The sequence below is a fragment of the Acomys minous genome (genome assembly GCF_964271855.1).
Source record: "Acomys minous genome assembly, chromosome: 12".
In the NCBI taxonomy this organism is placed as follows: domain Eukaryota; kingdom Metazoa; phylum Chordata; class Mammalia; order Rodentia; family Muridae; genus Acomys; species Acomys minous.
The window spans coordinates 23,329,257-23,350,325 of NC_140493.1; the positions used below are offsets into that span (position 1 = coordinate 23,329,257).

Sequence of the window (21,069 nt, forward strand, 5' to 3'; positions counted from 1 at the left end):
TTAATCCCAGCACTTGGGAGGCAGAGGTGCACACCTGTAATCTTAGCACTCCCAACACTGGGAGGCAGAGGCAGGAGGATCGCTGTGAGTTTCAGGTCAGCCTGGTCTACAAAGCAAGTCTAGGACAGCCAAGGCTACACAGAGAAACTCTGTCTCAAAAAAAACCAAAAGAAAGAAAGAAAGAAAAACCACCAAGGAAGGAAGGAAGGAAGGAAGGAAGAAAGAAAGAAAGAAAGGAAGGAAGGAAGAAAGGAAGTCTGGCCTGAGCTGGTATCCATATTCTACTTAGGACAACTACTGATGGAAAGACTGGCTCAAAGAAGTTGCCCCCAGATCACATACTTGGGATAGATACAACAGGACTAGAAACACAAGGCAGTGCTACAGGAATTTGCACTCAAGTGTTTTCTATTTGATTTATGAATTGACCAGATCTGTCTGTCTGTGTAATTGCTGCCCCGTTGGGTCAGGTGCAGGCCAGTGTTAGGTAGGACTTTCAAGGCTAAGCAAGAACTCTGCACTAATCTGCCTACACTTGTATAATTACATTGAATATACTTTTTTGTTAAAGCAGTGGTCTCGAAGTGGGGCAAAAGAACGCTGATGAAACGAAATCTGTTACTTTAGAAACTATTATCAACTACTTCATGGAGATACCTTCAAATTATTGTGCATTCTGGGTTTTATTTTATTTTGCGTTCATTGACTGAATACACACCAACACCAGAGTAGTTTGGTTTCTTCACTTTCCTCCCCAATTGGCTGGAGAGCATCTTACCATGATTGGCTAGTGCATTTGCCAGTCGTTTTTGTGGCGCTACAACAGGACGAAATGGAAGAAGTTGGGGGGGCGGGAAAATGTCCCCAAATTCAACGATTTTATTGGCTCCCAGGGGCAACACTCTAGTGCATAGGCAATTCCAATTTGTAATTGGCGCCTAGGACCGTCAGTCACACTTCCGAAAACCAGTGTTCTTCTAGTGCTCTGCCTTCCTTGCATGATTGGCTGGGCCGGGCAGGCTGGGCAAGTTCTGATTGGTCCGATGCCCAGGCGCGGTCCAGCCCCACTCTGTTGCCCTGGTTGCAGGCCCCGCCCTCCCGCCTGCTGTCAGCGAGGCTTAGCCAGGAGGGAAGCGGGTCCGTTGGTCGTTCGGGAACGAGGCTGGCGCTGCCAGGCCCGCGCCTAGCCGTTGCCATGGCAGCCACCGGCGGAGGCGCGGACGACGAGTCGCGATCCGGCCGCTCGAGCTCCGACGGCGAGTGCGCGGTGGCGCCGGAGCCGCTGGCGGAAGCGGGAGGCCTGTTCTCCTTCGCGGACCTCGGCGCGGCGCTGGGCGGCGGTGCAGGCCTCCCGGGCCGGGCGGCCGGCAGGGCCCAGTCCCCGTTACGCTACCTCCAGGTCCTGTGGCAGCAGGACCCCGAGCCCCGGGACGAACTGCGCTGCAAGATCCCCGCGGGGCGGCTGAGGCGCGCTGCCAGACCTCACCGAAGGCTCGGGCCCACGGGCAAGGAGGTACACGGTGAGCTCAGTCGGGTACCCTGGGGTCGCTTGTGAGTGATCGTAGTATTCGAGCTGCTTAGGACCGTGGCTTCGGCCACTTGGCCACACTTAAATAAAAACTTCACAATCCCGATGGTGGTTATTAGTAGACAATGGCGTGGGACGATGGGGAAATACTTTTCTTCCTAGAAGGATGCCCAGAGGCTGTGGCCACTCTGTACCAACAACTTGTGTGAAGGCACAGATCGGAATCACACTACTCCACACATGGACCTTAAGCAATGAACAGACACTTGTGGCCTCGGTTTTCTATTTGTAGAATGGGTACACTCCCAGCCTTACTAAGGTGTTAAGAGTTAAGTAAGATTCAGCTGGGCGGTGGTGGCGCGCACACTCTTAATCCTAGCACTTGGGAGGCAGAGCCAGACGGATCTCTGTGAGTTCGAGGCGAGCCTGGTCTACAAATCGAATTCCAGGACAGCCAAGGCCACACACAGAGAAAACCCTGTCTTGGAAACAGCGACGACAACAACAAAAAGAGTTAGGTAGGATTCTAAACGTATATATTGTACTTTTGTAATGGGCCAAAAGCCTGTCTGATACACATTTAAAAAAAAAATTATCCTTTCAAGAGCTACATTGTGACCCACGAGAAGTGACTTGTACAGAGTTTACTCTAAGCAAGAAGAACAGCCAGGTGTGGTGCTGCACGAGAGTAATCCCAGCCCTCAGGAGGCAGAGGCAAGAAGATCTGTGTGAGTTCAAAGCTAGCCTGGTCTAAGTGGCAGGTGCCAGGCCCACAGTGATGGTTACACTCAGGAGGTCAGGCTTTGTAGCAAGCATCTTTTCCTGTTGAACCATCTCAGCGTCCCTATAGCCTACACATTATCGACTGCCAACTCCAGGGATTACTATTGGACATCCTGATTCCAAGTCACAGGGTTACAGGCTGTGCCAGTATTCCAACCCAGGCCAGCCAGACTGCCCTGAAATGTCTGCTATGTTGTTTTCTGCACTTTAAGGGTGAAAGGGAAAATGGGGTGCAGAAGAATTAAAAATGGAAAGTTGTTTATTTATTTCCAAGATACGGTTTCTCTGTGTTAGCCTTGGCCGTCCTGGACTCGCTTTGTAGACCAGGCTGGCCTCGGACTCACAGAGATCCTCCTGCCTCTCTCTGCCTCCCAGTATACTGGGATTACAGGCCTGCTCCACTGGGCCCAGCTAAGAATGGAAAGTTTTAAGGTCTCTTTTTAGACTTAACACCGTTTGACCTGGTGTCTTAGCGTTATAAAGATTAAAAGAGAATTTCAGGTCTGGGGAGATGGCTCAGTGGTCAAGAGCACTGGCTGCTTTTCCAGAGGACCCAGGGTTCAAATCCCAGTACTCACATGACAGCTCACAACTGTCTGAAGCTCTGCTTCCAGGGAATCTGACATACAGACATACATGCAGGCAAAACACCAATGCACATAAAATAAAAGCAAATAAATACTTTTAAAAAAGAATTTCAAAGTGCTGTAAAAACAAAAAAGTGGCATGTGGATGAATGCAGTTGTGTCTGTTATATATCAGATTTTTTGACCATTCTCTGACAACTAAGGCATTGCTTCCTGTTAGTTCTAGAATAGAAGCAATGCTGTTGAAAGGGGGAAAGCTTCTGCTTAGGAGTTACCAAGTTTGCTAAGTCTTTTAGGAATGACCTGCTTTAAAGTCGAATAATAAGAGGTTGAGTGTGATTAGCTCACCAAGGACTATATAAATCCTCTCATTCTTTCTCTTCAAAAAACTTATCTCACTTTTCTTTGTAACAACGTGGAGCTGGCAGAACAACTCAGCCTTGTTTTACAGATAATAGGCTAAGGCGCAGGGTAAGTCACTGGCTTGCTCAAGGTCACCAGCTACCACAAGCGGCAGAAATCAGATCTGGCTCCAGAAGTCAGATTTGCTACAGAGAGTGGTCTCTCCAGCAGCAGCCCAGTTCCGGTTTCTCCTTGTCCCCAAGCTAGTGGTTTCCATCCTGGCCTCTTTGCCTTTCAGGGCTGCTGTGGGACATCAGGGAAAGCTCAGAAGCCATGCGCTTTCTGTTTTGTTATGGCCATTTTTCTTGTTTTAATTGTCACTCATCTCTTTATAGCTCTGAAGAGGCTGAGAGACTCGGCCAATGCCAATGATGTAGAAACAGGTGAGTGTGCGCAGTGGGACTTATGGGCTGATGGGGAAGGGGAAAGCCATGGGCTCCATCCATAGCTGCGCAGTCAGCCAGCTCACCCTCACTCCCTTGCAGCATGCACACTATAAATCTCCCTGGCTCTGAAGTCACTGCGCAGAATGGAAGTAAGATGTAGGTCCTCTCTCACCATGCTCCCAGAATTCCCTGGTGTCAGTCCTTACCACCTGGTGTGCTTCCTGATACTGGTGACCATGTCTGGTTTTTTTATCTTTTTGTTTCTGTTTTGGTTTTGGTTTATTTTTTGAGACAGCGTTTCTCTATGTGTAGCCTTGCCTGTCCTGGACTTGCTTTGTAGACCAGGCTGTCCTGGAACTCACACAGCTCCTCCTGCCTCTGCCTCCCGGGTTCTAGGATTCAAGGCGTGGGCCGCCATGCCCAGCTGGCTTTTGTTTTAATCCCTGGGACTCAGCATAGCCCTCAGGAAAGAACAATTGCCCATTTTGGAACTTTTGGCTCCCAAGAGTGAAAGTTCCACTTTGATTGCCAGGTGATCATCTGGCAACAGGCTACTCAGTAGCGGTCCTTAGGCCTGTTTTGTTTTGTTTTTCAAAACAGGGTCTCAGCCGGACGTGGTGGTGCACGCCTGTAATCCCAGCACTTGGGAGGCAGAGGCAGGTGGATTTCTGTGAGTTGGAGCCTAGCCTGGTCTACAAAGTGAGTCCAGAACAGCTAAGGCTACACAGTGAAACCCTGTCTTGGAAAAAAATCTCTCTGTGTGACCCTGGGTGTCCTGGGACTTGCTCTGTAGACCAGGCTGACCTCAAATTCAGAGATCTGCCTGCCTCTGCCTCCTGTGTGCCTGGATTAGAGGTGTGTGCCACCACCACTGCTTGGCTTAGACCTGTTATTGTCGAGGCATCTGACAAGCATGGGTGGGGTTCCCTTCTGGACACTGCAACTGGCTTTTTGTTGTTGCTTCTGAGTATTCCCTAACTGAGGTAGAGCATCAGCCATACGCAAACACCACCACCACCACTAATAATAATAATAATAAAATAGAAATTTAATCCACTAACAGTACTCTTGGTTTTTGGTTTTTGTTTTTTTGAGACAGGGTTTCTCTGTGTAGCCCTGGCTATCCTGGACTCTCTTTGTAGACCAGGTTGGCCTTAAACTCACAGAGATCTACCTGGCTCTGCCTCCCGAGTGCTGGGATTAAAGAGGTGCTCCACCACGCCCAGCTTTACTAACAATACTCTTATGTGTCAGGGAGACATGGTATGTTAATTTACGATGGCTGCTGTAGGAGATTTCTTTTGTTCGTGATTTAGATCTTTTAGTCCTCAGATCACTTACTCCATTCATACCTCGGGGTGGTGGGGTCCGCCATTAATCCCAGCCCTCAGGAGGCAAAGGCAGTTGGATCACAAGTTAGGGTCAGTCTGGTCTACACAAGTTCTAACACAGCCTGGGACACCCAGGGAGATAACAATAATAGATGTGGCCTGAGGAATGACTCAGTGGCTAAGAACACTTGCTGTAAAAGCAAGAGGACCTGAGTTCAAATGCCCAGGACCCATGTATAAAAGTCAGGCATGCGCCTGTAATTCCAGGAGTATGGGGCTGGTGACAGCTGGAGTCTAGGAGCATGATGGACAGCCATCCAACTGAAACAGGAAGCTCCAGGTCCAGTGAGAGAGCCCTTGAGTCATGAGGTGGCAAGTGGTGGACAAACCCTGATGCCCTCCTCTGGTCTCTGCGTGCACACACATAGGCACGTGTACTCACACACACTGTGAACATATACCATACACACAGCAAACACAAAAACGAGTAAATTTAAAAAACAAACAAAAGACAAGTGTTTATTGGTCATTGCTGGGAGGGCGTGGTGGAAGAGAAGTTAATGTCACTGTGTCAGGAAGCAGAGAAAGCAAGTGTGTACTCTGAGCCTCTCTCCCTTTCCCTTCCTTCTGGGCCTGTAGCCTATGGGACAGTGTCATAGGTTCACACTCACGTGTGATTTCCTAATCTCCCAGGTGACGGAGTTAACCATCATAGTGGCCTTAACAAATGATCCAAGGTCAGCACTCAGCAACACAAGGAGCGTGTGCAGTTCTGCAGCTCACACGTCCTACCCAGGGGTCCCCGCCCGGCTCAACTCCAGCTGTCAGCCAGACTGCATTTCTTTCTGGAGGCTCTTAGGAAGAATCTGTCGCTCCGTGTTTTGCAGCTTCTAAGTTGCCATGTTTGTTGGAGCCAGGCCTCATTCTCATCTACAAAGCCTGAAAGAGTGGGCTGAGTCCTCATCTTGCCCTCTCTCGTCTTTAAAGTGGGAAAGGTCCCCTGGTTTTAAGGATTTATTCAGTTCCTTTGAGCCTAGCTAATCCCACATTGTCTCCACATCTTAGTGTCTTTGGCCTTAGGCAGATGTACAAAATTACTTTTGACTTAAGGTAGCATATCCACAAAATCTGAGAGTTATTATTCTGCCTCCCTCCAGTGTACAGTGTTCTGTTGTGGTGGTGGGACACTGTGGGCAACAGGTAAGATGTCAACATTGATGAAGGGCCGGGGTTACAGAAGCCCACTTCCAGGAGGCATGGGGTTGGGGACAGTTACCTCAGGGACCTGCTTTCAGATGGTTCCTTTATCTTTGGCATAACAGTCATCAACAGGCCCAGAGCCTGGATATCTGGCCCACTTCTCATCTTGGTCTGTTTGCCATGGTATTTAATGTTTTGGGATATTTGAGCATCACATTAGAAAGATTTGCAAAAAAAAAAATAGACATTAAGCTGGGCATGGTGGCACATACCTTTAATCCCAGCACTTGGGATACAGAGGCAGGCAGGTCGCTGTGAGTTCGAGGCCAGCCTGGTCTACAAAGTGAATCCAGGGCAGTCAAGGATACACAGAGAAACCCTGTCTTGAACACCTCCCCAAAATAGACATTATTATTAATTATTATTTTTGTCATTGTTGCTGTTGCTTTTTGAGACCTGGTTTCTCTGTTTAACCCTAGCTACCCTGGAACTTGATCTGTAGTCCTGGCTGGCTTCAAACTCATAGAGAATCACCTGCCTCTGCTTCCCGAGTGCTGGGATTAAAAGCATACACTACACTACACTACCCAGCTTAGACATTATTTTTAATGCTTATTATTTGGGGGAGCATGTGCCATGGTGTGCTTGCAGATGTCAAAGGACAACTTATACGTACTTGTTCCCACCTTCCACTATGTGGGATTGAACTCAGGTCATCAGTCTTGGTGACAAGTACCTTACCTACTGCACCTTCCTGTCCACTTGGCTCTCAAGTAAGCACTTTTAAGGGGAAAGAATTCCAGACTAAACTAAGCAAGACAGGAGTGCGCAGCCATCAGCATGAGGTGATGGCAGGGGCTGGGCTAGGGACAGGTATGGAGCCTGGGCTTGCATAGCAGTCACCAGAAAATGGCCATCTGCAGAGCTGCTCAGTGGGGATAATGGATGTGCTATTCCAGCTGACAGTGCAGAGGCCTTTTTTTTTTAAAGCTATCTCTAATATGTGGCAAGAGAATAGGGTTTGGGCTAGTGTCTTTCAGTTTGGCCTTGAACTTCTGATTTTCCTGCCTCCGTCTCTATGGTTACAGGAATGTGCCACCATGCCCAACCAGCCAGTTAGCAACACTAACTGAGCAAGCACTTACAGGACACTATGCTTCATGCAAAGCTATAAACCTATAACATAGCTGAAGAGGAAGACTATAAAGTGACACGAGTTCAAAACCCAGACCAACTAAACACAGCAGTCATGTGCTTTGCTTCTTGCCACCTGGGTCAGTGTGGCCACTGAACCTTTATGCTGCATCGCTTGGCAAAGTGTCCTGGTCTGTGGAGTGGATGTGACACCTTGCTTGGCCAGAACGCTGAGTGCACTGTACAGCAAAGGACTACAGTCTCTTGCAGTTAAGGAACAGGATGAACCGGACATGGGAGAAATGGGGGAGAGAAAAGAAGAGGCTGACTCAGCTGAGGAGAGCTGCATGGGCAGGAAGTAGTTTGTACTTCAGCTGGAAGGACTCAGGTCCTTGAGCAGGCTACTAGGGAAAGGAGACTGAAATGTCACTGACTCAAAAATGACTGGCAGCAATTTCCCCACTTCCGCAGGACACGGTCATTAGTGTATATGTCTCCCCCTTTCCAGGGCCTCTGCACTGTCAGCTGGAATAGCACATCCATTATCCCCACTGAGCAGCTCTGCAGATGGCCATTTTCTGATGACTGCTATGCAAGTCCAGGCTCCATACCTGTCCCTAGCCCAGCCCCTGCCACCACCTCATGCTGATGGCTGCGCACTCCTGTCTTGCTTAGCTTAGTCTGGAATTCTTTCCCCTTAAAAGTGCTTACTTGAGAGCCAAGTAAGTATCAAGCAGTAGTTGGGCAACTGTGTCCAGCTGAAATGCATATGTATCTAAGCGGAGACCAAGGGATGGGGCCTCGGCCTGTGCTCAAATTACGGTGACTGCAGTTCCTACCATGGAAATCAAGGGCCCTTTCTGACGTTCTAGCCGATCCCTAGACACATAGGTTAAACACAGACAAGAGAAGTCCCCATGGGCCTAGTAGTCCCTGTGGGGCCAGCATTGAGGAGGGACCACCTTTCCTGTGAGTTATGGATGGCTCATCTGGAGCATCGTTTTCCATCCCTAGGGACTGAGGCATAGCTAACACTACTGTTTCTCGCCCTTCTCCTCCCCCATCTTGGTGGTCAGTGCAGCAGCTGCTAGAAGATGGCGCAGATCCCTGCGCAGCTGATGACAAAGGCCGGACGGCCCTCCATTTTGCCTCCTGCAATGGCAATGACCAGATTGGTGAGTCCTGGGGAGGCCACGGGTGCTGGTCAAAGCCAGTGACATTTCCTGAACAGAATGGGGGAGGGATTGCTGTCTGCATGCCTCAGGGGGCTCAGGGCTGTAGAGTAAGGAAGACTTGTTTGAAAGGAACCCTCAGTGGTAGGATTACAGGTGTGTGCCACCATGCCAGGCCTGGTGAGTAGTCATTTAATAAACAGAATCATAAGATCCTACTTTGAAGGCATATATGCCACAAAAGTTGAAAATCTAAGGGAAATGGGCGATTTTCTTGATCAACTTCACTTGCCAAAGTTGAGTGAACAATAAGCTAAATAGTCCCATTTCCCCTACAGAAATTGAAGCAATCATTGATAGTCTCCCAAACAAAAAAAGCCCAGGGCCAGATGGTTTCAGTGCAGAATTCTACCAGACCTTGAATTCATTATGGCACTGGCCAGGCTCTGTTCTCCAGTGTGTGTGTGTAACAGGAAGTTCAGGCTGGCCTCAGACTTGTTGTGTTGCAGAGAATGATTGTAAGCTGATCGCCTGCCTCCCTCTGCTGAGTGCTAGGACTGTAAGTGTACATAAACCTGGGCCAGCTTTATTTTCCCCCTTTTCTTTCTTTTGTGGTCCTGGGACTGAGCTCAGGGTCTTCACTCGTGTTAGCAACTGCTCTCTCTACCACTAAGCTATATCCCAGCTGCCTCCCTGCTGCCTCACAAAACAGCCTTTTTTCTTTTTTCTTTTCTTTCTTTCTTTACTTTTTTTTTTTTCTCTCTCTCTCTGTGCAGACCTGGCTGCCCTGGACTCACTTTGTAGACCAGGCCGGCTTCGAACTCACAGCAATTTGCCTGCTTCTGCCTCCCTGAGTGCTGGGATTAAAGGCGAGTGCCTCCATGCCCGGCTGTACTTTTTATTTTGAGACAGGGTCTTAGTTGTCCAGGCTGGCCTTGACCTCATGCTACAACCCAGATAACTTGAGACCCTCCAGCCTCAGAGCATAAGTAGCTAGCTCCCAGGCCTGAGCCATCAGCCCCAGCTATAGTTCCCTGTTCCTTTTCTATGGTTAGTGGTTTTTTATTTATTTATTTATTTATTTTTGTTCTTCTTCTTCTTCTTCTTCTTCTTCTTCTTCTTCTTCTTCTTCTTCTTCTTCTTCTTCTTCTTCTTCTTCTTCTTCTTCTTCTTCTTCTTCTTCTTCTTCTTCTTGTTTTTTGAGACAGGGTTTCTCTGTGTAGCCTTGGCTGTCATGAACTCACTTTGTAGACCAGGCTGGCCTTAAACTCACAGTGATCTACCTGAGTGGTTTTTTTCTATGTGTGACTCTTTACAAGTCTTTGCCTAGCCCACAAAAATAGCCTCTTCTTTTCGTCTAGAAATGTGACAGTGTGACGATGTTACTGTTTACCTTTCATCTCTGACAAGTCCCTCTGGAATAGCTTTTGGGTTTTTGTGATATTTAGCCTGGCCTCCCTGTACAATGGCCTGAGCCTAAGTGAGTCCAGCTGGGTGGTTGGCAAACCCTGGCGACATGAGGTGGCCTAGGACTGCTGAAGAGGGGGAGGTGATCGTGGAACACAGCATGGTCTGTGGCCTGGCTCTCACTGCTGTAGGGGAAACAGGAAGACCTTCAGGAGCTTTCCCAGTGCTTTCCTCAGTCAGCTAGGACTGAGAGGCCAAGAGACGCTCCTAGAGTCGTCCTTGGTTCCTGACCTTTGGGGTCCTGCACCTAAACCCTGATGCATGCAACAGCATGGATAGCCATGTCTGGATCCTGCGTTCGACACTCGAAGCAAACCTCTACTGGCTTCCGGGTGAGGTTGAGTTGGTGGAAACCTCTATCAGTAAGTATATCCTAGGTTTTTCTGTCTTCAGTGCAGCTACTCCTGGACCATGGGGCTGATCCCAACCAACAGGATGGTCTGGGCAACACGCCATTGCACCTGGGTAAGTCCCCAAAAGCCACCACAAGGTAGACTTCTAATACGTAAAAGCCTTGGGTTCTACAGGCTCCCAGAAGTATCTCCTAGCATCCTGGCAGGACCTGAACCGCAAGTGTATTCCCCACGGTCTCGGTCCCACGGACCATCCATTCACAGTAGGCTGTGTGCTGGACAGGGCTGTTGTGCTCCCTAGACTGGCTGCAGACACCTCTGCTCACTGTAGAGCGAGTCTTATCTCCAGGCCTCAGTTTCCCCAGCTGTACAGGGAGAAAACTGGGCTTGACCTGAGTCCTACCCAGTAGAGCATAGTGCTCTGGTGACACTGTCTCAGGAGGTGACACAGGCACACGCAGAGACACAGCTTTCCCCTGCTCCCCACAGTTGTGGTCCTTAAGTCTCTCTTCTTTCGCAGCGGCCTGCACCAACCATGTGCCTGTCATCACCACGCTGCTTCGAGGAGGTATGTGGCCCTTCCCCCTTCTCCCGCCCTTTTCTCACTCTCAGTCCCAGCCTGCTTACTTCTGCCTGTTGCCACAGGGGCCCGTGTAGACGCCCTGGACAGAGCTGGCCGCACACCCCTACACCTGGCCAAGTCGAAGCTGAACATCCTACAGGAGGGCCATTCGCAGTGCCTGGAGGCCGTGCGGCTGGAGGTGAAGCAGGTCAGTGGTCCCTCCCTCAATGGGAACCGTGCTGACCACACAGCCTGCCTCTGGGAAGGGCTCTGACCTCACTGACCCCCGCTGGCTCTGCTCCATTATGCTAATTGTGGCAAGTTGGGCCTGTGCCTGCCTCCTAGCCAGCAGCTCAGCTCCTCCTCTCCTTCCAGATCATTCACATGCTTCGGGAGTACCTGGAGCGCCTGGGACGGCATGAACAGCGGGAACGGCTAGATGACCTCTGTACCCGCCTCCAGATGACAAGTACCAAAGAACAGGTGAGCTCAGCCCCGGGAGCCTGCAAGAGCCTCAGCCAGTCGAGCCCAGCCCCTCTGCAATGCAGCCAGACCCTTGTATCAGAACGAAACGGGGCCTGGGGTGCTGCCATCACCACGACCCTCATGGCCTCTGTCCACTTCCCTTGAAGCTGAGGTGGCTTGTATGTGCTCATGTCCCTGCCCTCTGGGGCAGTCCCAGACCATCTGATGTCCAGGAAGAACCCATAGTCAGAGCGGTTGGTGACAGGGACCGTCACTGGCCAAGGACTCAGCTAAGCCCAACACAAAAGTCTCCAGCCCTCATCCTAGTCATTGAGACCCGAGATGGGGAAGCATTTATATGCCCTGAGGAGCGGCGGTGCCTGTGCTCTGCCTGGGTGAGCCGCCCCTGGGTCAGCTGCGGTGTCTCCCTGCAGGTGGATGAAGTGACGGACCTCTTGGCCAGCTTCACCTCCCTCAGTCTGCAGATGCAGAGCATGGAGAAGAGGTAGCAAGGGAGGCTCCTCCTTGCTTTGCCACCACCCTCCTGCCCTCTGCTCTCGGCACAGGGAAAGCCCCAGAGATGCTGAGGGCAGAGCTGTTCTCAGGCAGGCCCGCATCCTCTCGATGGGCCAGGACCACAGCCCCAGCTCCCGCTGCATAGTGCCAGCCTCTGTAGCCACATCCCAGGCCCAAGTGCTGTCCTAGCAGACACCACTCCTCCTGTGGCTCCTTATGCCCTGGGCACGCCCCAGAGCCCTCTGTTTCTTCTCACCTCATCATCTGGCTTTGGGTCTGCACTCTGAGGTCACTCCTGTTGTTCTGGATCTCTAAGCTGGCCCTGCCCCTCACACCAGCACTTAGGTTTAGCCCAGCACTTGACTTTCAAGGAGACGCTGCCCTGCATGGGTGCCTCTGAGCAGCAGAGGGACGTGGCCGATTCTTAGGCCTTTGTAAGGTTAGGAAGGACCCTGTTTAGCCCAAAGAAAGATCTCCGCTCCTTCCTCCCAGTCACTGAAACACTACGAATGGGGATCCGTTTGCAGCCCAGTGGTCAGAGGCAGGAAGGTAGTGGCTCATGTGCCCAGTCCTCATCCCAGGAACCTCCAGGCCTTAGATGGTGTGGCAAGAGGCCTCACAGCTATGTAACTAGAGGGCTTTAGAGGAGAGGGCGCCCTGCGTCAGTCATCCCAGAGGGCTGCCGTGTGAGTGAGAAGCCGAGGAGGAAGCTGGAGGACAAGCTCGCGCATCGCCCCCTGAACCTCCAGCAGGGACAGGTTCTGCTGACAGCTGGGCTTAAGCTCAGTGGGACATGTTTTGGTTTCTAGCCTCTGAAATGTGAGAATAAATCTGCTGTTTGAGCTGTTGAGGGTTTTGTTTGTTTTGTTTTTAGTGGTGGCTTCTTGAGGTGGCCATGGGAACAAGAAAGTAGCTGGGCTCAGGCTCATTGCAGCAGTCTCTTAGGTCTGCTGAGCCTATCCCATAGGGTGGGATCCCTGGGGTGCAGAGGGGGGATCCTCATGAAGGAGGTGCCCCTCCCGACAGGGATTTGGCCAGTGGTTTCTAGGTTTTCAGTCCATGTCTGGCCTGGCATTGCCCCACTTTCTCTCTCATGAGCTGGAAGCCCTGGCCACTGGCAGAAGGCAGCCTCTCTTCAGATCCCAGCATGGTACTGAAATGAAACTCAGCCACTCCCAGAGCCTGGAGGAAGAATTGGGTGGGATTTCTACCCTCAGCTCCCTATATGGGGTGGGGGAGGATGACCCAAAATTCCCTAGTTGGCAGGGTGGGGAGGAGCAGCTGCTGTCCCTGCTGAGTGACAAGAAGAACAAGAGGTTGGGTATGTGATGCAGACTTTCTCCTCTGCTTGGGGGCCAACTCCAGGTGACTCTCACTTCTTGGGGCCTAGGGGTGTGCTTGAGCTTGCTCTCTTCTTGGGGTTCCACTGGGGCTGGGGCCATTAACAAGGCAGGCCGGAAACCAAGACAGAAGAGGAGCAGGGCCAGAAGGAACGGCTCCTCTCAGGCACTGCACATTGGGCCTCGTCACCCTGGACCACCAGGGAAGAGGTGAAGCCTGTTTCCTAGCCCTCTGGCTGCTTGGGAAGGGCCCAGAACCTCAGGACAGAGCAGGTTTGTGTGGCTGGCGTGCACACTGGCATCCTAAGGAAAAATCTACGTTAAGAGAAAGTTGGGCCGGGCGTGGTGGCGCACACCTTTAATCCCAGCACTTGGGAGGCAGAGGCAGGCGGATCACTGTGAGTTCGAGGCCACCCTGGTCTACAAAGTGAGTTCAGGACAGCCCAGGCTACACAGAGAAACCCTGTCTCGGAAAAAAAAAAAAAAAAGAGAAAGTTGGGATTCTACCTTTGGTGCCCTGGAAACAGAAGCATGAAGAGCTGGCCTCTGGGGCAGCCTGCACATGCTGAGGACACCTTGTCCCAGGCTGTTGCTGCTTTGGATTTGAAGAGTTGGAAATTGCCCCTAGGTAACCCAGAATTTCTAAGACAGCCGGACACAGGGACTGATTGATTGCTGAAGCCTGGGCCTCCAGGAACAAGAAGGGCCTGCATCCCTGGTTCTTGCAGACGAGGCCCCAAGAGCTCCCTTGGCCCTAGCACTGTCTACTGCTAACTCCCTCTGTGGCTGTGTGGACTGTGAAGGGAGGGAGGGCTTGACGCAGGAAACTGGCTTCTAGGTTAATCATCAAACACTGGCCAAGTGGCCAGGCAATCTGCCTTGGCCCACTTCCAGCCAGAATATTTCCTATAACCCTGAATCAGTCTGAAGTACCAGCCAGATAGCGTCAGCCCAGACATTGGAATGAATCAGAAAACATATAAGTGGGCCCTGGGTGATGGTTTGGGCGGGGGCAGGAAAGAACTGAGCTGAAGAAATGAGTCCTCCTGGCTTGGCTCTGGAGCTGGCTGCCTGGAAGCCACAGACAGGCAGCGGGGCAGTGGGCAGTGCCGGGACCTGAGCTGACTGCTTCTTCCCTTACATGAACAAGCCTTCCTGAGCACTTACTCAGACCACGCATGACATGTTCACATTTGAGGTGGGCTTGCTTCTGCTGCTACCTACACCTAACCAAACAGGTTTGCCAGGGTCCCCCACCCAGGCAGCTAGATCCACCTTAAAACTCATGCTGTTTCTACCATGCCCGAAAACAGAGCTCCCCCACAGAGGGTGACCAGATGTGTGGAATGCCTACTGTGTGCCAGCCAGTGTTCTGAATATTCTTAGTGTCTGTGGTGAAGTGTTACCTTGTCTTTAGGTATACACTCTATCCCTTATTCTACAGACATGGGAAACAGGCGTAGGCAGAAGGTGGCTTGCTTGAAATCAGCAATGTCAGTCTAGCATTCTCCCCACTCATCTGGCTTCCAAAAGCCCAGGGTCCGCAGCACTCCTAGGACGTGCTTGGTAGGATGGGCCACACTGAGTGAATGCCTGTTTGTGTGACCTGACAGGTCAGTGATCTTGGAAGCAGAGGGTCTGGCTCTTTTTTTTTTTTTTTCTTGCTGAGCTCACAGTACAGTGTTGGATGGGTAAGGCATGCACGGGGTGCTATGATGGTCAGAGGTCAGGAGCCTAGGTAGCCCTAGTTACTCTTTGGGGAGGGGACCCCCAGTGGGTGAGGGGTTGGGTACAAAGGAAAGTAGATTTGGCCAGGGAGGGCCCCTAGAAGGTTATTTGGGATAGGACCACAGTGCCTTGGAGAGAGACCCAGCTCAAACAGCCCTGTTTACCAAGAGGCCTTCAGTACAGCAGCTGGCGGCTGAGGCCGGCACGGCACCTGTCCCAGCTCCATGGATGCTGCCGAGGCAGCCTCAGCATAGTACCCTATCCATCCTGCCCTGGCACCATCCTCCCAACTCCAGCCTCACCCCTACACAAACCACCTCGCTTGCTGTCAAGCAGATGTCTCCTTAATCAGTGTAAGCCTCTTAAAGCGGCTCTCAGCCTGCCCAGCTCCACCTTGCACCCCCACTCTCAGCCCCCCTCCCCCCACTTCACATCTTACAGCCAGCAGCCCACAACTGAGCCCTCCTCTGGGAAGCCGTGCTCATTAATAGGAAAGCTGGGGTGGTTAATTGGTGTTTTGTCCCCCAGGTCCACACCTCGGAGTTGATAGATGATGCTGTCTCTTCTAGCCTGAAGCACGGGGAGGGGCTGGCTACACCAGAGAGAGAGTCCTCACTTAGCCCGGGTCCAGCGCCCTGTGATGGGAGTAGCATAGGGTTGGGCATAGGGAGGCCACATTCTTTGCACATTCTGGTTCATCCCACCCCCCACCCCACCCCACCCCCATCGGCTGCATTGTGCCACGTGGTGTGCCTACACCACATCAAATCAGACAATTCTGAGCTCGATGGTCTAAAGCAAGTTACTCAACTTTTCTGGTCTCTAGATTCAAACCAAAGCAGAGGCGACATAAGTTCCAGAGCCAGGTGCCAAATAAAATGGGCCGGCATGGCACACTATTTCCCTGAGGACACCCCACCATGCCCCACCTAGGTCCTGCAGTCTGATGTGCCTCAACCCAGCTCATCACCTTCCTCTGAATCTGTCCCCTTAGTTATCCCCCACTGTTACCCCAAGCTGGAAGCCTGGGTGTCATCTGAGGTATCTTGTTCCTCTTCTTCTTCAGCTGTCATCAGTCTTGACAATTGTACCTCCCACATGGTTGACTGTTTGAGTGCCCCACTGTCTTTGTCCTGAATGTCTTGCGCTCTCTGGATTTTCACCAGGCTGACTGGTGTCCCTGCACTAGTCTCTTTTGGTTCTTGTTTTTTGTTTTTGGTTGGTTGGTTGGTTGGTTGGTTGGTTTTTTGAAACAGGGTTTCTCTGCGTGGCCTTGGCTGTCCTGGACTCACTTTGTAGACCAGGCTGGCCTTGAACTCACAGCGATCCACCTGCCTCTGTCTCCCAAGTGCTGGGATTACAGGTGTGTGCCACCACGCCCGGCTCTCTCTTGGTTCCTCTACCACATAAAAGCCAGTGTTGGCAGCAACAGAAAGCTCCTGAAACTCATCAAATCGCTCTGGTTTCAGAACCAGAGTGGTGGCTCCTCACTGTCCCCAGGAAGGAGCCAGTTTTCCATTCAGATGAAAACTAGAGCGTTCTTCACAGTGTGTCTCCATCACTTTCACCTCCTTCCTGAGGGAACCCCTGCTGTCATAGGACCCTGCCATCACAGGACCCTGCCATCACAGGACCCTGCCATCACAGGACCTGCCAACAGTCTTCCGTGTCTTCCTCCTTGTGCCACAGTGAATGACCTTGGGCACAGCTTCTCCAGGAAGTCTTTGGGGGGGGGCGGGGGGGCGGGATATCTCCACTATGATGGACCCTTCTCTGGGCTCCACAGTCCTGGCTGTCTTTCCTGTTGTGTCTGGCAGGTGCTCAAAGGTGAGCGCTGCATACTGCTCTTTACAAGGTTGGCACCAGCTGGGCATGTAGAACAGCCTTTCATCCCAACTCTCAGGAGGCATAGGCAAGTAGATCTCTGAGTTCAAGGTCAGTCAGGTCTACATAGTGAGAACACATCTCAAAAAGGGGGTGGGGAGGATGGAAGAAAGGTAGACAGATAGACTTTTCCCCAACCAGAAGGCAAGGCCTACAGGATCCAAACCTTGCTCCAGCTGGGAAAGGCTTCTGCCTTACGAGGCTCCCCCAGCCTTGACTAAGGGTTGCTGAGGCCTTGGCTCAGGTGACCTCTCCTAGGCTCTGAGAGCAGTGGCTGGTTTCACTCCACCTCTACTCCAGGCCCAACTGCCTGCCTTGGCCTCCAGAGGACACAAGGTTCTCTCCTAACCAAGTTATGGCAATGCCTGGCTCTCCCTGAAACAAACCCTAGCATCCTGGGAGCCAAGCCTAAGGTTACTGGCAGGCTGTCAATCTTCCTGTCATGTCTATGCAAAAAGCACTTTCCAGCCAGGTGGTAGTGGTGGTGGCTCACGCCTTTAATCCCAGCACTCGGGAGGCAGAGGCAGGCGGATCGCTGTGAGTTCAAGGCCAGCCTGGTCTACAAAGTGAGTCCAGGACAGCCAAGGCTACACAGAGAAACCCTGTCTCAAAAAACCAAAATAAATAAATAAAAATAGCATTTTCCAGCTCTGGTCCAGGCCTTGAGGCTTTCTTCCCGGGGGCTCCCGGCCTGTAAGGGCAAACCTTGGGTTTTCCAAGCAATGCCTCAGAAGGAGCCATTGCTTCTTCTCCTCTTCCCTCTCGGAAACCATGGTTTGTCCAGCCAGGTCTGCCTGAGAGATGAATTTCCTGCTGTCCCCACTGAGCTCACCCTCCTCTCTTACAGGAGCTGCTGCGTAAGCTTGCTTTCGGCTCCTCTGCCTTCCTCTAGCAAAATGAGCCTTTATATAAGTGTCACCTCAGGAGCCAGGTGTGGTGGTGTGGTGGAGGTTGGTCTGATGTATTTTGATGCTAATCACTGCTTGCTGTCTCTGTGACCCACCTTGCCTAAGAGCCTAACCTGTGTGACCAATAAAAGGCCATCACACCTGGACAGGGCAAATGGGATAGGTGTAGCTAAGGTTACCTGGCTGGGGAGTTGGGGGCGGGGGAGAGAATCTTGGGAGGAAGAGAGATTGGAGGAGAGGAGAGGAAAAAGGAGCCTGCATCATGGGTTAGCTGGAGGAGAAGCACATGGCTGGCGTGGATGGAAGATTTGGCCCAGATGAAGAACATGAGCAAGTATTTGGGATTATGGATGGGAGGTGGCTTGATAGAAATTATTAGAAACAGATGGCATGGGATTGGGGCAGGGATCCCATGCCTGCCCCACTATGGGAAGTAGTTTAGGGGATTAATATCTGCCCTGCCCTAGGTTAACTAAGGTTATTTTAAAATATAACAGGTGTCTGTGTCTTGATTAATTGCTTAGCAGGTTAGAAAATACTGCCATAATAATAATTATAGGCCTAATAATAAACACTATTAGGTCTTACTGGTAAATTAACTGCAACAGTGTTGCATGCCTATAATCCCAGTACTTGGGAGGCTGAGGCAGGAGAATTTCTGTGACTTTGGGGCTAGTCTGGGCTACATAATAAGCACAGGAGGTCTGCCAGGCTACACAGCAGGGCCCTCTAACAAACACCAAAAGAAAGGCCAGGAGAGAGTTCAGATTTGCAAGCCCTGAGGACCTGAGTCTGAGCTCTAGCTACCACGTGAAAAGCCACAGCTGGCCCGCACACGCCTTTAAAGACAGCATTCTGGAAGCAGAGGCAGGCAGGATCTCTGAATTCCAGGCTAGCCAAGGCTACATAGTGAGACCATACCTCAACAAAACAAAACAAAAGGCTTACACCATGCACACACAAATGGACAGGTATAAACATGTTTACAAATGTTCCCTCTGAGCAGGGCATGGTGGCACACGCCTTTAATCCCAGCATTCGGGAGGCAGAGGCAGGTGGATCGAGGCCAGGAAAGCCAGAGGACTACAAGAGAAACCCTATCTTGAAAAACCAAAAATAAAAATAAAAATAAAAAAGTTCCCTCTGAAATTCTTGTTTGCCTGGCCAGGGAGGGTCTCTCTCTCTCTCTTTCTGGCAGTACTGGGAATTGAACTCAGGGCTTCATGCATAGTAAGCAAGTACTCTTCCAAGTGAGATATATGATTAGCTCTTTGCTGTTTGTTTGTTTGTTTGTTTGTTTGTTTTTTGAGACAGGGTTTCACTGTGTAGTCCTGGCCTTGAACTCACAGAGATCTGCCTGCCTCTGCTTCCCTGAGTGCCTGGACTAAAGGCGTGCGCCACCATGCCTGGCTCCCCTGGCTTCTCCCCCACCCCCATCTCTCCCGAGACAGGGTTTCCTTGTATAGCCTTGGTTGGTTTGGATTCTCTTTGTAGACCAGGCTGGCCTCAAACTCACAGTGATCTGCCTACCTCTGCTCCCTTAGTGCTGGGGTTAAAGGTGTGCCCCACCATGCCCAGCTCCCAGGCTTCTCTTACAGCCAGGCTTGGGGTTGATGTTTTGTGGTACCTAGTGCTCCGATCTCAAGTATCCACCCATCTCTGCCTCCTTGGCTGCTGGGATTACAGGTGTGCCCAGCTCCCGTCTCCATTTCTGCTTTGCAAGTGCGTACTCTGACAGCTTTCTCAGCTGCACTTCTATATTTACACAATGATGCTGGGCTGCCCTTGAAACTGTCCCCCAGGTCTAGAGTGGGTCCCAGACCCACTTTTGGTTTATATTTTAAATGTACTTACTGAAATATAATTTATATGTCAATCTGCACACTTCAGTGTTGTTGGCGTATCCCAGGGTTGCACAGTATAATGATCTAATTTTATTTTATTTTTGTCTTTAAAAAAAATTAACAAAAAACAAAACAAAACTCTAAGCTGGGCGTGGTGGCGCACGCCTTTAATCCCAGCACTCGGGAGGCAGTCAGGCAGATCGCTGTGAGTCTGAGGCCCAGCCTGGCCTACAAAGTGAGTCCAGGACAGCCAAGGCTAATACAGAGAAACCCTGTCTGGAAAAAACAAAACAAACCAAAACAAAATAAAAAACCGGAGGGCTGGAGAGATGGCTCAGAGGTTAAGGGCGCCACCTGCTCTTCCCGATGTCCTGAGTTCAATTCCCACAACCACATGGTCGCTCACAACCATCTATAGTGAGATCTGGTGCCCTCTTCTGGCATGCAGGGGTACATGCAGGCAAAACAATGTATACATAATAAATAAATATTTTAAAAAAAAACAAAACAAAACACAAAACAACAACAACAACAAAATTTGACGCAGGATCTGTGTATCCCTAGCTGGTCTGATACTTGCTATGTAGACCAGGCTAGCCGCAGATTCACAGGGATCTGCTTACCTGCACGATGGAATTAAAGCCACGCATCATAATATCCCACTTATTTTTGCTTTAATGAGTGTATGTACCATTCATATTCACACACGTGTATGAAAAGGTCCCACTTCACACATAGGAGTGGATTCTCTACACAGTGTGGGTTCTAGGGAAATCAAACTCAGGCAGCAGGCTCCTTCATCCAATGAGCATCTTTCTGCCCAGTCCCTCCCACTTTTTATTTATTTATTTATTTTGAGGTGGTTGGGGGGAGTCTCATGATGGCTTTGAACTTGCTACATAGGCAAGGATGATGCTTTGTTACTACACCCTAGCTGTCCTGTAACTCACTGTATAGACCAAGTCTGCCTCAAAACCACTGTGCTGCTGCTGCTGCTGCCTCTGCCTCGCCTTTGCTAGGATGAAAGTGCTTGCCACATCTGGCTGAGGCATAACCCCCCACGTCTGACCCACTGATCTTGAACGTCTGTTTCTCTGACATGCAGTTTCCAAGTGCTGAGATTACAGACACCTGTGAGCTACCGCCTTCTGGGAATTGACCTCAAAGCTTGATTGAGCCCAGAGCTTTCTGCACAGGAGGCAAGCCTTATGCAGCCCTAGTAATCTAATTTTAGAACTTTTCATCAACCCCAGAAGAAAGTCAGTACCTATTAGCACCCTCATCCCTCTCTCTTTCTCTCTCCTCTCGTTTTTGTTTTTTTGAAACAGAGTTTCCTCTATAGCCTTGGCTGTCCTGTCCCCTTGAGTATGCCACTGTGCCTATTTGTCATCCCTTTCTCTGTACCACCCCAAGACCTAAGCAAACAGCAAGTGGTGTTTTGTCTTTATGAATTCGCTCATTCCTAGCATTTTATGTAAA

General features: G+C 50.7%; 2 protein-coding genes across 2 annotated transcripts in view; both read left to right on the plus strand.

The window, feature by feature from the left end:
• Window positions 1-21,069, plus strand: part of LGALS2 (galectin 2) — a 346,473-nt gene that overhangs the window by 123,109 nt on the left and 202,295 nt on the right. The gene's annotated exons all lie outside the window — the stretch shown is intronic.
• On the plus strand, window positions 1,091-12,734 carry ANKRD54 (ankyrin repeat domain 54). The gene is made up of 8 exons (XM_084749506.1): window positions 1,091-1,520; window positions 3,636-3,683; window positions 8,428-8,526; window positions 10,384-10,455; window positions 10,864-10,911; window positions 10,989-11,113; window positions 11,281-11,388; window positions 11,805-12,734. The coding sequence occupies exons 1-8, from the start codon at window positions 1,196-1,198 to the stop codon at window positions 11,877-11,879; spliced, it is 900 nt and encodes a 299-aa protein (XP_084605632.1). The 5' UTR covers window positions 1,091-1,195; the 3' UTR covers window positions 11,880-12,734.

Excerpts from the sequence above, each read along its gene's own strand:
- ANKRD54 (XM_084749506.1), top strand. The coding sequence starts at position 1,196 with ATGGCAGCCACCGGCGGAGGCGCGGACGACGAGTCGCGATCCGGCCGC. Across the intron at positions 1,521-3,635 it reads CACGGGCAAGGAGGTACACG|CTCTGAAGAGGCTGAGAGAC; the intron begins GTGAGCTCAGTC and ends ATCTCTTTATAG. Across the intron at positions 10,456-10,863 it reads CAACACGCCATTGCACCTGG|CGGCCTGCACCAACCATGTG; the intron begins GTAAGTCCCCAA and ends CTTCTTTCGCAG.